General features: G+C 36.9%; 1 protein-coding gene across 2 annotated transcripts; it reads left to right on the top strand.

Annotated features, from left to right (window-relative positions):
* The first annotated feature begins 5,270 nt into the window (after positions 1–5,270).
* Positions 5,271–14,256, top strand: LOC121035285 (olfactory receptor 147-like). 2 transcript variants are annotated; one of them, XM_040482821.1, is made up of 2 exons: positions 5,271–5,289; positions 9,968–10,890. In XM_040482821.1, the coding sequence occupies exons 1-2, from the start codon at positions 5,271–5,273 to the stop codon at positions 10,888–10,890; spliced, it is 942 nt and encodes a 313-aa protein (XP_040338755.1). The 2 variants fall into 2 exon arrangements, with proteins under 2 accessions (XP_040338755.1, XP_040338756.1); XM_040482822.1 differs by lacking the exon at positions 5,271–5,289 and adding an exon at positions 14,243–14,256 and having other exon boundaries at positions 9,958–10,858.
* The last annotated feature ends 3,326 nt before the right edge of the window (positions 14,257–17,582 follow it).

Below are 17,582 nucleotides of genomic sequence, written 5' to 3'. Positions count from 1 at the left end.
GCATTCTTTACCATCTAAAATGATATCAAGTATTTGAAAAAGAGCATATAGTTCTTACTGTAAATTTTAAAATTTATCACCTTAAGGAAAATACTACACAGAGTATTAGGAGGAAAATTTTAGCCATTGTTTTATTAATACAGTGAAGTTTATCATGAAAAAGGTGTATATTAATAGCAATAAACTATATTCCTAGCAACATTTTGTGAATTTACTGAAACCTTGTCTCACCAATAAGATACTAAATATATTTAACTAGATGCTTTTTCATATAATTTTCCTACTTGCCACAAATGCTTTTCCAAAAAGCACAAATGTTTCCCAAAAAATGCTTTTCCCATTTGTGTATTTAGAATATTAAATATAGTGGGAGGTAAGAAATACCTTTTACCTTTTATTCATGTGTTTGAATAACAACAATAATAAACTAAATGTTGTAATAAGTTAATAGAGATTACATTACAAAACACACACACTAGTTTTCTGTAAGTCCCAATATATCTGCTTAACAATATATTGTTTAAAATATTGAACTCTGCATATTTTTACACAAATAAATTTTACTTACAAAGACATAAAATATTTCAAATTTTGTTTAACAAGGTATAGTTTATATATAGTAAAATATACAAATATTAAACATACACCTTGATGACTTTTTGCCTAAGTATAAACTCCACCCAGAAAAAGATATGGAACATTTCAATGAGCCCAGAAATTTTCCTCATTCCCCTTTCTAGTCAACAGCACCCCCCATGGCTCTGATTTCTCTCACTTTAGAGTAGTTTTGTCTCTTTTTAAAAATCTTAAAAATAAAGCCAAACTGTTTATACGTTTGTGTGTACCTTCTTCATTTGACATAATCATTTTTGTATTTTATTTTATTTTATTATTTTTTTTCATTTTTGTATTTTAAACATATTGCTGCATATATCATTAAATTATTTTCTGAGAAGTATTTCATTGAATCTATTTTCCACAGTTTACTTATCTATTCTTGTAATGTTGGAAATTTGGCTGTTATAAATAAAACTTGAATAAATATTTAAGTACAGTTTTTTAACGTGTATACTAATTTCTCTGGATATATAGTTAGCAGTGGAGTATCTGGATCAGTACATGTATGTGTATCTTTATTAGAAAACACCAATTTGTTTTCCAAAGTACTTATACTATTTTACTCTCTTGACAGTAGTGTATGAAAGTTACAGTTGTTCCACATCCACATGTATGCTTGGTATTTTAAGTCTTATTAATTTTAGACATTCTGGTGTGCATACAATGGTATCTCATTATAGTTTGGACAAGAATGCTGAAATAAAATTTTTCAGATTTATTAATATATTTGGGCCTATATTGCTTCTTGGAATGATAACTTTTAAGAGTTTGCTACTTATACAGATTAGGAAACAAATAAAGCTGTCTTTGTTCTCAGATGACATGACTACCTCTATAGAGAATCTCTCAAAATTGATAGCAACAACAACAACAAAAACAAAGCAACAAACAAAACCTCATGGAATTAGTAAGTGACTATATGAAAGTCACAGGATACAAAGTTAACCTACAAAAGTTATTTCCTATATATCAGTAATTGGATAATTGGAATTTGAAATGAAAACACAGTACTGTTCATATTAGCGCCTCTGTAGCCATCCCCAGTAAAGAAGAAATACCTAGTTATAAACCTAACAAAATATTTGTAGTATCTAGATGTGAAAAACTACAAACTTTAATAAACGTACTTAAAAAGATCAAAAGAAATGGAAAGATATTCTATGTTAATGGATTGGAATACTCAATAACATTAAGATGTCAATTCTTCTTAACTTCATCTATGGATTCAGTGTGATCCCCATCAAAATTCTAGCAAATTTTTGTGGATATCACCAAAGTTTATATGGAAAGGCAAAAGAGCCAGAATATCAAATAAAATACTGAAGGGGAAAAAAGTTGTAGGACAGACACTATTCAACTATAAGACCGACTATAAAGTTATAATAATCAAGTCTGTGTGATGAAAGAAAAGATACATAGACCAACAGATCAGAAGAGAGAGCTCAGGAATAAACATACAAAATATTGTCAACTGATTATTGACAAAGGAACAAAGGCAAATCAGTTGAGAAATAGTAATCTTTTTAACAAGTGATGCTGGAAAAATCAGATACCCATATGCAAAAACATGAATTTAGACATAAACCTTATGCCTTTCAAAACAAAACAACCTCAAAATAGATCATCAACCAATTGTAAACTACAAAATTCAAAGCGTAAACTATGACACTTTTAAAGGAACTCAGAGAACTTAGGTGAATTTAGGTGAATTTGGATTTGGTGATTGGTGACGTTTTAGATATAATACCAAAGCATGATTCATGAAAAAAAATTGGTAAGACAAACTTTAAATGTTTAAAAACACTTCTGGAAACAACATTGTTTTAAAAAGGAGAGTCAAGGGGCTCCTGGGTGGCTCAGTCGGTTAAGTGTCCAACTTTGGCTCGGATCATGATCTCACAGTTTGTGAGTTCAAGCCCCGCATTGGGCTCTGTGCTATCAGTTCAGAGCCTGGAGCCTGCTTCGGATTCTGTTATCTCCCTCTTTCTCTGCCCCTCCCCCACTCATGCTCTGTCTTTCTCTGTCTCTCAAAAAATGAATAAATGTTAAAGAAAAATTTTAAAAAAGGAAAGTCAAGCCACAGAATGGGAGAAAATATTGGCAAAGCATAGATCTGAGAAAGAACTTGTATCCACCGTATACAAAGAATTCTAAAACTCAACTGTAGGAAAACAAACAATTGAAAGGATGAGACAAATATTTGGACAAACACCTCACCAAAAAAGATATGCAGATGGAAAATAAGTGTTTGAGAAGTTGCTTGGCTTTATTTGTTTTTAGGGAATTTTCAATTAAAATAACAATGAGATGCCCCTGCAAACCTATTACAATGACTAAAATTGAGAAACTGGCAGTACTAATTGCTGGCAAAGATGTAGAGCAATAGGAACTTTTGTTCATTGCTGGTGCTAATGCAAAGTGGTACAGCTACTTTGGAAAACAGTTGGGCAGTTTCTTATAAAAGCAAACATAGTCTTCACTCTGAATCCAGCAATGATGCTTCTCAATATTTCCCAACTGATTTGAAAATTTCACGTCCAGACAAAAACCTTCACATGAATGTTCGTAGCAGCTTTATTTATGATTGCTCCAAACTGGAAGCAAACAAGGTGTTCTTAAAAAAGGGAATGGATAAACTTTGATATATCTGTAGAAGGAAATATTATTTAGAGATAAAAAGAAGTGAACTGTCATACCATGAAAAAACATGTAGGAGTGTTGAAGACCTATTTGCAAGTGAAAAAGCCAGTTTGGAAAGGCTAGCTACTATATGTTTCCAACTGTATGACATTCTGGAAAAGGCAAAGCTATAGAGACAGTAAAAAGATCAGTTGTTGTCAGGTTTTCGGACGGTACCAGGAGGGGTGAATAAAAGAAACACTGGGGATTTTTAGGACAGTGAAACTATTCCATGTGACCCTGTCATGATAGACAAGTGATGTTATGTACTTTTCAAAACCCAAAGAATATTACGGTACAAAGAATGAAGCTTAATGTATGGAAGTCTAAAAACTTGTTTTTGAAGTCATGGCAATCCCAGGAAGGAACACAAATAATGAAAAGGGAATCTTAGTGCATTACAAAATTATGAAACATCTTCAGTGAAGGAGAAGGGGAATAAAAGCTAGAAATGAGTGAAGTTTGTAAGACTAAAAGCAAAAGAACTGTACATAAGCATGTGCTCTAGTTGATGAAGTTGGTTTCTATTGGGGATGTTAGTTAAGAATTCTGATACTGCTGCAACATGCATACTGGAATTGAACAATTAAGTAAATGGATGGTGGGGGAGGGGAGCCAGGTTTCTTGCTGTTGGAGTGGGAATTTACAAATAAGTGGAATTGAATGGAGGCTAGAATGATGGATGTGATAATAGATGGGAGTTGGAAACATTAGTACAAACATTTAGCCTAATAGAGATAAAGATGGCTACACATGTATATACATTTGTCAGTATACAAACATATTTCTTTGTTTTGTCAACTGAAAGGGTCTTAAAAGAATGACACCCCCGTAGCAACAAGCACAGCTAGCATTGGGATCTTGGTTTCTAATGCCATTCCCTAATACGAAGAATTTAATACCATTTCCTGTAGAAATGGCTGATTCAACGACCAGGGCAGGAGATAACCGAGATGAGCCTGGAGCATCTTGTAATGCCACAGAGTAAGGAAGTGCTATAAACACACCAAATACACACACACACACACACACACACACACACACACACACACATACACAATGGGAGTGTTCCAAAGGGGCATTGGAAACAACTGAAAGAGCTCTAGTGGAAAATTTGAGCTGGACAATTTGAGTAAATAAAGTATATATTGGGTTATAATCCAGTGTATAAGTAAATCTTCATATGGTCAAATTGATAAATAAGTAATTCAACAAATTAGTAATTCCTACTCCTTAGGTGTGGGCTGCTCATAGTAACGCCTTCCTAAAAAGTACAGAGTGGACGTTGGAGTGCAGAGAGCATGACTTTACAGTGAAGAAACCTGACAAACTGCATCAGCCAAGTGATCAAAGTCACAATGAACATTCATAAATCATAAGAGTAGTATATACTCTTGACACAACGTGATGCAGATGACATTACCTCTGTGAACTGCATCTCCCAAGCCCATAATCTCAGTGTAATCATTACAAAATCATCAAATTCCAGTAGAGGGACACCCTATAAAATACCTGACAAGTACTCTTCAAAACTGTGAGGTCATTAAGAACAAAGAACCTGTGAGAAACTGTCACAGCTAACAGGAGCCTAAAGAGACATGGCAGATAAGTGTAATATGGGACCCTGTTAAGAAAAAAAGACATTAGGTAAAAGCCAAACTAAATAAATTATGGACTTTAATTAAAAATAATGCCTCAATATTGGTTCATCTTTTGTAATGAATGTAACCATATGATTGTAAAATGTTAGTATTAGGGCCAACTGTGTGCCAGAGGGATGTATGAGAACTCTGTATTATCTTGTCAGTTTTTCTGTATATAGAGAACTCTTTTTAAAAGTAAGGTCTAGCCACAGAACTTGGCAGAAAGAAAAACATTTATTTATTTATTTATTTATTTATTTATTTATTTATTTATTTTCTATGGGTGCCTGGGTGGCTTAGTCAGTTAAGCTTCCAACTTCCACTTAGGTCATGATCTCAAAGTCTGTGGGTTCAAGCCCCGCATTGGGCTCTGTGCTGACAGCTTGGAGCCTGGAGCCTGCTCCGGATTCTGTGTCTCCCTCTTTCTCTGCCCCTCCTCTGCTCATGCTATGTCTGTTTGTCTCTCTCTCTCTCTCAAAACATAAATGAACATTAAAAAAATTTTTTTTAAGTAAGGTCTAAAGCATACTTTGGAGATATTGAGTGTTCAGTTCTAGACTACCACAATAAAAAGAATACTGCAATAAAAAGAATCAGGTCTAAAAATATTAAAAACATGACACAAGAACTTAGGGCATACAGCAAAGCCAGTCTTCTGAAAAAGATTAAAGCTACAAATATTATCTGAAAGATGTTCTCCCTACATTGGGAGGCAAAAATCATTATCACCAGTGATGGGAGACCCGAGACTGGGAAGTCTGTACAAACAAACCTTGTTAAACCTTTCTAGTTGCTTCTCCACAATTAGCTACCCTTGCTAAAGCCCCTTTGCCATGTCACGTTTCCACAATTTGCTATCCTTTGTCCAGCTTGCAATTGTAAGCATTTGGCTCTAAGCGATTTCTTTTGGTTTTCACTTTTCTTGTGACAAATCCCACGCACAGTAAGTGATGAGTCACTAAATTCTACTCCTGAAACCAATATTGCAGTATATGTTAACTAACTAGAATTTAAATAAATTTTGAAAAAAAAATAATTAAAAGGTGGATATTTTTTCCCTACTAATCTGTCTTATGTCAATTTAATTCTTAGGCCCAGCTGGAGACCCTAGCAGAATTTTTCCTCCTCTCCAGAATAGAGTTTTTATAATTTTACATACTTACATATGTACCAATAACTTACAATTAGAATAGTTTTGTATGTTTTAAAACTTGTGTTTTCATACGATGCCTCGTCTTTTGAATTTTTTAACTCAAATTTCATATTTGGTATTTATTCTTGTTCATATATGGAATAGTTACCCATTTATTTTCAGTCTGCTTGCCAGGGTCTATGTAGATGCTCTCTCCTCAGATCACCTGGAGTTTAGCTTACTCTGACCCCGAAACTCTCACACCATCTCTGTGGCCCTTTCATTTTTTTTTTTAATTTTTAAATGCTTATTTATTTTTGAGAGAGAGAGAGAGAGAGAGAGAGAGAGAGAGAGAGAGTTAGTTAGTTCAGGGGAGGGGCAGAGAGACATGGAGACACAGAATCCGAAGCAAGCTCCAGGCTCCCAGCTGTAAGCACAGAGCCTGATGCGGGGCTCCTGAGATCATGATCTGAGCTGAAGTTGGGTGCTCAACCAACTGAGCCACCCAGGCGCCCTGCCCTTTCATTTGTTAAAGTTGGCCTGCCTTTTTGCTTTTTCACCTTTTCTGAAACCCATGCACCTTTATTGAGACCCTGAATGTGTAGCTCTGTCTATACTGAAGCAGGCATTTACCTGTGGAAAAACTGCAATAAACTGCAGACACCTGCCAAGGTCTAAACGCTGGATGACCAATAGGTTTTCTCCTCAAAATATGCTCATCTGAACAGCAGCTTCTGTGTTAGCTGGGAAGTCATTAGAAGTACAAAATCTAGTGCCCACTCCAGATTTACTGAATTAGATTCTGTTTTCCTTTTCCTTCCTGGCACTTGAAGACTTAATTTTCTTTTTGTTACCTCAGTTATATATTTACCCTTAAAAATATATTGACTGGGGTGCCTGGGTGGCTCAGTCGGTTTAGTGCTGGACTCTTGGTTCTGGCTCAGGTCACAATCTAACAGTTCGGTTTGTAGGATCCAGCCCCGCAGAGGGCTCTGTGCTGTTAGTGCAGGATTCTCTCTTTCCCTCTCTCTGCTCCTGTTCCTCTCTTTCTGGCTCTCAAAATAAATTTTAAAAAAACTCAAAAAAATTAAAAAATATGTTATCTAACATTTCTGGGTGTTTATAGCAGGTTAGCTCAGTGAGACATTGTCCTGCAAATTAAAAATTGATTTAGTCAAAAATAAGTTTTTCTTTTCTGCATCTTTATGAGAATATACTATAAGGCTTAAATTACCACTCACTTTGACAAGTTAGACCATACTGGGCTTGAGTTACTAAAACGGAGTCAAGGGATGTTCTGGTAGGTCTCGTGAAAAGGGTCACCATTTGACATACTTTGTTACAATTGAATTAGGCTAAGGTGACTGTTATGTAGGTGGAACAAAGGACATGAATGAGATAGTTTTGCAATGTATGGATAAGCTCAGAGTCCCTCTACACTCATTCTGTATTGCACGTATTAATACTGGTTGTATTAAAGGTGAAAAAATGACCTTCAGCTCTGGCTTAGAACCTTGGCATAAAACTCTTCTTGCAATGTGATTTGATATAATATGAACTTAGAGGGAGTGTTTCTGGTTCTTAGATCACCTAAATAAGAGTTCTTAACATTTCTATAGAAAACACATGTTTTAATAAATCTCCAAGGTCCTCATCACTACTGCCGCCCAAGGAATGTCTATCTTTTGGGACATATTTCAAATTTACCCTGAGGAATGTTTAGTCCCCTTGTAATTTTGAGGAGTCCGAGAATAATAATTGAGACCCATTTTAGTAATGGTTGGTTTTAAATTATCCTAAGTATAGACCCATATGAGGGAGTTCCTAAATATTTTTCTTGACCTCTGTTCTTTTTCCCTTTACTCTTTCTCTCATTAAGTTCACATAATGTCATGGCTTTAACCTTTATAGAATTAATCTCCAATTTTTTTTCATATTCTGGTCTGTGTCTTGAACTTCATTTAGCCTTAAGTAGGCTGTATACTTCTACCTGGATGTCCAGTTGGCAACTGAAGTCCACCATGTTCAAAATTGAATGTATATGTATATGAATATTTCTACTCATTCTGAGTTCTCTTTGTTTATAGCAACACCATAATTTATCCAAATCCCTATGCTAGTACCTTTGGGAATTTCTTGCCTATATCTGTTCCCTTTGTGTGAAGTCCTGATGAGTCTTTCCTTACAACATCTCTTGCATTATATTTATTATATATTATTTATGTGGTTATTATATATTTATTTATTTTAATATTATAATTGCCTCTCATAGCTCCTCCTTCCTTCAGTTTTTCTTGTACCAGTCCCCACTGCTGGCCTCCACCATATTAGTCCTTCCAAATCTATGCTTTGATCTTTTCTATCCTGTGCCAAAATAGGAATTAAAATCTTGAGTGGCTTAATGGCCTCTCATAATAAGCTGACCTTGATTTTGGCATTTGAAAGCCAAATGCCACTATACTGACCTAAATCTGACTTTTGATCTCACTCCATGCTGCAGTCCAGAGGGGGAGACATTGGAACTTCTCTGAGAGCCTGTGAAAGTAAGTCCTCTGTGTGACATTCAGGGAGAAAGCTCAGTAACTCTGATCTGTGTGGTATCTAAGAGTTCAGTAGTGGCCTTTACTAGTCTTACTGATGTCTTTTTCTTCCTACATTCAGGTCTACAGAGAAAACCATTGACACCACACAAGCCTTTGCCTGTGTGCCAAGAATTCTGTTGTAGTATTCACTATAAATTCCAGGAAATTCTGTTGTAGTATCCACTATAAATTCCAGGAAATATGGAATTAATCTATTCTTCTATTATACAGATATTTATTGAACACTTAGGTGCTACAGGGATAGCACTGGAGAAAATAGACACAATCCATTTGGAGCTTAAATTCAAATGTAAGTGGGTACATGAGTGTGTGGTGGGAACATACAACAAATGAATAAATGAATAAATGTGTGGTATTTCATAGAGTGATAGGTGCTAGGGAGAAACCATTGTGGATGCAGGAAAGATCATCATGTTCTTCTATCTGGGGATGTACCCCATTTGGGAGGAAATGAAATTGTATGCAAAATGGCATACTCCCAATGGTCAATGCTATTATCATGAACTAAGTTGTAAATGTAGACTAGGTAAAAATTGTTTTCCGCTGCAAAGTCTGATCTTTGGGGAAAACACAGGTCTTCCAATTTTTAATCAGTTCCCTAGGATTTCCCACCCATGAAAACTCCTTTGGGTCATGTTAGCAGATGGATCTTCTGGCACTAGCAGATGATATTTACTTCCCCCTAGTCTGAGAGGACACTGGGCAAAACCACCATCAGAAATCATGATCTGTAACTCCTGGCTCCTCAGAGTCTGTGGTTCTGAGGTTTGCGCTCTGGCTCCATCAGTTCAAAACTCACTCAAAACAAAAATGACAAGAAGATCTCTGTTTTGGGTTGTTCATCCCTGAAATTCATCAGAGCCAAGGTCCAATATTAAAGTTCTAATGCAGAAGAGTGAGGATTGCATTTTATCGTTCTTACTGTTCTTTTTCCAAATCTTTTTTATGAGAGCCACAGACCCCTTGAAATGATATATCTCTTGCTGAGATGGCAGATGTCCCTGAGGTGGGACTGGTGGACTGTCAAAGAAGGCGTATAGAAGAGATGATCACAGGGTTCCTGCATTTTATCCCTATGGATATTGCCCTTTATGACTTTTTGATAGACATCTTTAAACAATCTCAGCAAAGGCTGAGACAGCAGTGGCACACAGGAGGGTGGGTGTGAGTTCATTCTCATTCTGGGACTCTGTCTCATTACGGAGGGATTGGGGGAAGAGAGCTGGGTGCTCATTTCAATGTCACCCTCTGTCCTGTTCTCACAGATACGCCCTAGGGAACAATGGCAGCAGGCAATGACTCTTCAGTGACCCAGTTTATCCTGCTGGGTTTAACACAACAGCCAGAACTCCAGCTGCCTCTCTTCTTCATTTTCTTAGGAATCTACATGGTCACCGTGATGGGGAACATGGGCTTGATTATTCTGATTGGTCTGAAGCCTCACCTGCACACTCCCATGTACTACTTTCTCTTCAACCTTTCCTTCATTGATCTCTGCTACTCGTCTGTCATAATGCCTAGAATGCTGATAGGTTTTGTAAAGCAAAACACCATCTCTTACGAGGAGTGCATGGCTCAGCTCTGTTTCTTCTCCTTCTTTGTCATTGATGAGTGCTGTATTTTGACATCGATGGCCTATGACCGGTATGTGGCCATCTGTAAGCCCCTGCTTTACAAGGCCATCATGTCCCACCAGGTCTGCCTCATGCTGATGGCAGGAACATATGCAATGGGGTTTGTGGGTGCCATGGCCCACACCGGGTGCATGCTGAGGCTCACGTTCTGTGATGGCAACATCATTAATCATTACATGTGTGACATACCTCCTCTCCTTCAGCTCTCTTGCACAAGCACCTATGTCAACGAGCTGGTGGTTTTCATTGTGGTGGGAATCAATGTAATAATGCCCAGTCTCACCATTACCATTTCTTACATATTGATCGTCTCCAACATCCTCTGTATCCGTTCTACAGAGGGCAGGTCCAAAGCCTTCAGTACCTGCAGCTCCCACATAGTTACTGTTTCTCTCTTCTTTGGAGCATCGGCATTCATGTATCTAAAACCTTCTCCTGCTGGGTCCCTGGATCAAGATAAGGTATCCACAGTTTTTTATACCATTGTGGGGCCAATGATGAATCCTTTTATCTATAGTCTGAGGAACAAAGATGTCAAAATTGCACTGAGTAAGACTTTTAAGAAAAGGGTGTTCTCTTGAGTAGAAACGGTGTTAGTTACAGATGCCAACTCCTAGTAAAGGCAGACAGTGTATGAAGCTATGGAGAGAACAGTAAGAAATCAAAGTAGAAATGCAAATGATTCAAATATAGGGTAAATTAAGCTAATTATTTATAAGTCATTTCACGAAGACAGCATAAGGAAGAGGAGGATCTGTCCTTTATCTTTTCATGGAAAGTAAAAGTAGTTCATTTGTTGTTCTCCAACTTATTTTCAGAAGTTATAGATTTAAGTTTAAATGGTTGAATTGAGGTAAATCCAGAAAGGATAACTTGTGAGATTTTTGACTGAGGTATGTCTGGAATTCCTACAAAACTTTGTCATGGATATATAGACTTTGTCAGACTTGAGTTTCAGCTATTTATTCATTCATTTAATAAGCCTTAACTGAAAGGCTACTGAGTTTGAGGAACTGAGTGTGGTCTTTTTGAGTGCTGTAGGGGCTTTTGTTTTAGGAGATTCCTTCATTTCCTGAAGGAGCTGAGAATATGGAGATGCTCTTCTCACTTAAGTCTCAAGGGAATGTGGTAGAGCAAGATTTCCTTCTGGTCTGTGCTCCTAAGGACAAGATAACCTTTTATTGTATTTTATTTTATTTTTATTTTTTTAATGTTTGTTTATTTTTGAGAGAGAGAGAGAGAGAGAGAGCGAGCAGGGGAGGGGCAGAGAGAGAGGGAGACACAGAATCCGAAGCAGGTGCCAGGCTCTGAGCTGTCAGCACAGAGCCCGACATGGGGCTCAAACTCACAGACTGTTTAGATCATGACCTGAGCCGAAGTTGGATGCTTAATGAACTGAGCCACCCAGGCACCCCCTGATATCACCTTTTAGAGCCATTAGGAATAAAAGCATCCTACACTGGGTTTTACCTCTTGGGCCTTTAGGGCAGGAAATAAGACATGCTATGTCTTCATTGGGAAAAATTTTACTAGAAATATTCACCAATTATTAGCAGAGGAATTTTTGTCCTTTCCTCAAATGGGCTTTCAAATCTTTAATTCATTAGCAGTCAGCATTTTGCCTTTATTATTTTCATTTTCCCTTTTGTCTCAGATTTTGATGCTACAAATGATATCATTTATTTAATTAACAAATAAAAGTACCTATCCTCCACCAGGCTCTGTTTTTAAAACATCAGAAGATACAGTGGTGAACAAAACAGACAATATGTACACTCTCATTGGGTTCATTGTCTACAGCGAGATGGAGGTGGGGTGCAAATGGGCAGGAAGAGGAGACAGGTGATGAACACATGTGACTAGAGCAGAAAAATGCAGAGTCTGAAGGTGAGTGGTACAGAGAGTAACTGTGTGGTTGCTTTAGGTTGGGTGGAGGGGCTTTTCTGAAGAGGTGGCATTTCAGCTGAGATCTCACAAGAGGAAGAGCCACATGTAGAGCATTCTAGGCCACGGGAATATTGGCAAGTAATCATACTGATGAGTATGAGGGACAAAAGCAGGCCAATGTGACTGTGACATAGTGGTAGATGTGTAAGTATTAGGAAGTGTATGTAATATGTAGGAAAAGAATTTGGAAATGAGGATGAAGATCCAGGGTTGTGCAAGCCTTGAAGAGAATGAATTTTATCTTAAGTGCAGTAAACATCCACGTGATATTAATCACACAAAGACCTTAGTTCTGCTTTCCCCTCTCTTGTTGGGAGGCTCTATTATTATTTTTAATTAATCCTGGAGGAAAGTTCAGGGTTCCGTGACTGATTTATAGTGAAACCTATGAAGCAATAATACTTTAAATAACATCAAATTGCTATCTCCTGCATGGGGGATTTTTCTGTTGCTAATCTTGCATGTTTAAAGAAGGTGAGTCAAAGTCTGCAGGATGTCAACTGAAAGGAACATGACTTATGTGGAAGTACCCTTTATCTTGTCTTTTCACCTACCAGATACAAGTGTCTTGAAATGCAGACTGTTGAATTTGGAACCAGGCAATCAGGTTTGGTTCCAGATTTTGTGATTTTTGTATTCTGGGTCCTCTCAGCCTTGGTTTCTAATATTTCAAAGTGCTCTGGTGCAGATGAAATGAAGCAATGCATGTTTAAAAGATGCTACTGGGGCACCTGGGTGGCTCAGTCAGTTGAGCATCTGACTTCGGTTCAGGTCATGATCTCACACTCCGTGAGTTCGAGCCCCGCGTCGGGCTTTGTGCTGACTGCTCAGAGCCTGGAGCCTCTTTCAGATTCTGTGTCTCCCTCTCTCTCTGACCCTTCCCCGTTCATGCTGTCTCTCTCTGTCTCAAAAATAAATAAACATTAAAAAAAAAGATGCTACATAGTTTTCGTGTTGTAAAAATCACACTCCAGCGACTCTTAAGATGTACACATCCCTGAAATTTGTATCCATTTTATAATCAGTGCTGTCTTACCTTTGTTGTTGGCTTGTGGCAATTGTGATGCAATTGTCATTGCTCATGCATGTGCAGATTTGATCATAACTGTTCATGCTGTTGTCATTGCGATGGTATTGGAATTGTTGGTAACACATGTATGGGCTTAATTGCCATTTAAAATTCTCTAGTTTTAAGTATGCGTATTATGTAAAAATTTAATTCTACAGTGTTTATAACTGTAACTTCAATTCCGTTATTATTATTATATAGCACTGAAGTATAAAGTTTTCATGTACACACAAAGATCAGAAAGATTTGGAAACAACAGTGGGTGTAAATTCAAAAATAGTTAAGCAGATATACTTCATTGGTGGAGTGGTTACAATTTCATTTATCCATCCATCTGTCTGTCTATCCTATCTATTTATTACAGAACAACAACAAAAGAGTTTTACAGGCCCTAAGAAAATAAGATACAAGTCAATGAAGCTGGATCATATTTCATTACTGAGATACACACAAAAGAACAGCATAACATGCAAAACAGTGTAACTGAAGACAGTATGAGTTCTTCATAATGTCAATGTCTAGAAATTTCTAGAAGAATACTTTCATTAAGTATAAAATAGAAGTTCTAAGTGGGATATGATCATCATGCCACTATATAGTTGGCCGCCTGTTTCTTAGTATACAGAACATGTCTTAAAATGGTGACATTGAAGTTTCAATAAGATCCCATACTATCTTTACCCTGTTTGGTTAGTAATGGTTGTTATGGGCTGAATTGTGTCACTCAAATTCATGTGCTGATACCTTAACCCCCAGTACCTCAGAATGTGACTGTATTTGGAGATAGGGTATTGAAAGAGGCGATTAAGTTAAAATGAGGCCATTAGGATGGGCCCTAATCCAACCTGACTGGTGTCCTTATAAGAGGTGATTTGAACACAGAGAGACATCAGAGGCATGAATGTGTGCACACCAAGGAAAGACCATGTGAGGATATAGGGAAAGGATAGCCATCTCTCAGTCGAGGGGTGTTGCCTCAGAAAAAAAAAAAACCTACTGATACCTTGATCTTGGACTTCAGGATTTGTGAGAAAATACATTTCTGTTCTGTAAGCCTCCTGGTCTGTGGCATTTTGTTACAGAAGCCTCAACAAACTAATATATACAATAGTTACTAAATATATGAAATTTACTAATACATGAAAGTATTTATTAAATATTCTAGGTAACAAAAATACACCATATGCTATAAATAAAAAAATTCAACTGAATAAATTTTAAAGATCTAACTGGCTAATTGGCTTCATTAAATGATTCATGAATTGGGCAGTATGAAATAGAGCAAATAGAGGAGTGTACCCAGGTACCCAGGAGTGATTAAAAAATGGAAGATTTTTATGGAAGGGGTGTGGGGCAAGAAAGGTATTATATAAAAAAAAAAAAAGGTTGTTCATTCCAGGCAAGGTGGTTTTCCCTTAGGGGTTAAACTAGGGGATCTTATAGTGCACTCATCTTTCTTTGGGGAATAGAGAAGGCCCATGTGGAAGATGCATTGGCACTGATTGAAAAATTCCTGACTGGTTGGTTAAGACTACCTTTCTGGGGGAGGTTGAAACTGCAATTAGATTAGGTATTAGACCCTGGTTTGGGAACTCCGTATAAGTGGCACTATTTGAGGCCTGTGGTTTTCTTTTTAACACTATGAAATATTTTTTAAAAGAGTTAGATTCATGGTATAAATGTTTTGTTTAATACTAAATACAGCTGTATCAAATTTGATAGTCAAAAAGGCATACCTATCAAACTTACTTTTACTAAAAAGACTCACTCATCTCTATTTGAATCTTCTCTTTAATTCACTTTGAATTCCAAGACTCCATCAAAAAGGATGTTCATCAAGATGGCAGGAAGTGAGTATTTTTATGTGTGTCCAGGGTTAGGGCTTTCTGAGCACATTTGACTGGAACCCAGGTGATAGGACAAGTGTTAGAAAGGCTGGGACCCCGGAGGCATGCTCCACCCCTCTTCCTTCTGGGGGAGAAGCCAGTCTCAGTGATCTGCACTGAACCAAGCTGCTGGCTCCTTTCCTTTGTTTTAAGCTGACCCCAGGCATCCAAGCTACATTGGTTTCATCAGCACTCTGGGTGAAGAGAGAAACCCTTTCCCTGTTCTATGTGAGTTTGAGAAAAATGTGTATCGTTCTCTGTTGGATGCCATTTAATCTCCCAATTCTGTAAATTTAAATTAATCAAGTTGATTTGCTGGTCAGGTAATATTAACCTTAGTGACTTCTGCCTGCTTAATCTCTATGGTAATATCTCTCTTTAATTAAATTAAATAAATATTGAGTGTCCCTGATAAGCTTCCTTGTTCTTATGTCTTTTTAATGAAATTAATATAGCTACTCCAGCTTTCTTTTGAGTGTTAGCATGGTATATGTTTCTTCATTCTTTTACTTTTAACCTCAGTATTTATGTTTAAAATGAATGTCTTATACACAGCATGTAGTTGGGGTTTCTTTTATTACTGACTTTGAAAATCTCCCTCTTTGTATTGATATATCTAAACCATTCACATTTAAGGTGATTATTAATGTGGTTGCATTAATAGCTATCTGTTTATAACTGCTTTCTGCCTGTGCACACATTCTTTATTTATATGTATGTATATACATATACATATATGTATGTATATGTATATACATACATATATATATGTGTATATAATGTTCAGTTAAATATATTTGTATATATTTATTTATATAAATTTATTTATTTATATATACATTATATATATATATATATATATATATATATATGCTTGTTTTCCTATAGTTTACAATACACATTTTAAGATAACCTAAGTTCACCTTCAAACCCTCTACCACTTCATGTGTAATGCAGTTACCTCAGAGTATTTCTGCTTCTTCCCACCTGCCCATTATAACATTGCTGTTATTCATTTCACTGATCCACATTATCATCACCATTGTGTTGTTAACTATTATTATTTAAAATACACAGTTATTGGGGTGCCTGGGTGGCTTAGTTGGTTAAGCATCGGAATTGGACTCAGGTCATGGTCTCGCGGTTCATGAGTTCAAGCCCTGCATCGGGCTCTCTGCTGTCCGTGCAGAGCCTGCTTCAGATCCTCTATCTCCCTCTCTCTCTGCCCCTCCCCTACTCACACTGGTGCACACACGCTCTCTCTCTCCTTCAAAAATAAATAAACATTAAAAAAAGTAAAATAAGATACACAGTTATCTTTTAGATAAATTAAGAATAAGAAAAATTAGGGGTGCCTGGGTGGCTTGGTCATTAAGCATCTGACTTTGTCTCAGGTCATGATCTTGCAGTTTGTGAGTGTGAGCCCTACGTTGGGCTCTGTGCTAACAGCTCGGAGCCTGGAGCCTGCTTCGGATTCTGTGCCTCCCTCCCTATCTCTGTCCCTCCCTGGTTCCTCCGCTTGGGCTGTCTCTGTCTCTGTCTCTCAAAAATAAACATTAAAAAAATTATAAAATGTTAAAAAAAGAGTAAGAAAAATTGAATATTTTATTTTTCCTCCATTTATTCCTTCTCTAATGCTCTTTTATCCTTTAAGTCAATTCAAGCTTCTGACGTACATTATTTTCCTTTTGCTTAAAAAACTTTAATATTTCTTGCAAGGCAGGTCTGCTGGAAATACCTTCTCTCATATTTTGTTAGAGAAAGTCATCATTTCACTTTGACTTTGGAAGCATAATTTCATTGGATATAGAATTCTAGGTTGGGGATTTTATCTTAACATTTTAAATGTAATTTTTTTAATCTTTTTTTTTAATGTTTATTTATTTTTGAGACAGAGGGAGACAGAGCATGAGCGGGGGAGGGGCAGAGAGAGAGGGAGACACAGAATCTGAAACAGGCTTCAGGCTCTGGGCTGTCAGCACACAGCCTGATGTGGGGCTCGAACGCACGAACTGTGAGATCATGACCTGAGCCGAAGTCAGACGCTCAACCGACTGAGCCACCCAGGAGCCCCTATCTTAACATTTTAAACATTTCATTCCACTCTTTTCTTGATTGCATGGTTTCTGGTGAGAGTTCCACTGTGTAATTCCTATCCTTGTTCACTGTAGGTCAAATTTTTTTTTTTTCTGTTGGTTTCTTTCAAGATTTTCTCTTTGTATTTGATTTTCTGCAATTTGAATGTGATAGACCTACATGTGTGAGTGTGGAATTTATTTTGCTTGGCATTCTTTGAATTCCTGGATTTGTGGTTTAAAGTCTGCTATTTATTTTGGAAAATTCTTGACCATTATTATTTCAAGAATTTCTT

The sequence above is a fragment of the Herpailurus yagouaroundi genome, unplaced genomic scaffold (assembly GCF_014898765.1).
Source record: "Herpailurus yagouaroundi ecotype Mexico unplaced genomic scaffold, PumYag 161, whole genome shotgun sequence".
NCBI lineage: Eukaryota > Metazoa > Chordata > Mammalia > Carnivora > Felidae > Herpailurus > Herpailurus yagouaroundi.
This window is presented reverse-complemented; position numbering and strand designations above follow the sequence as displayed.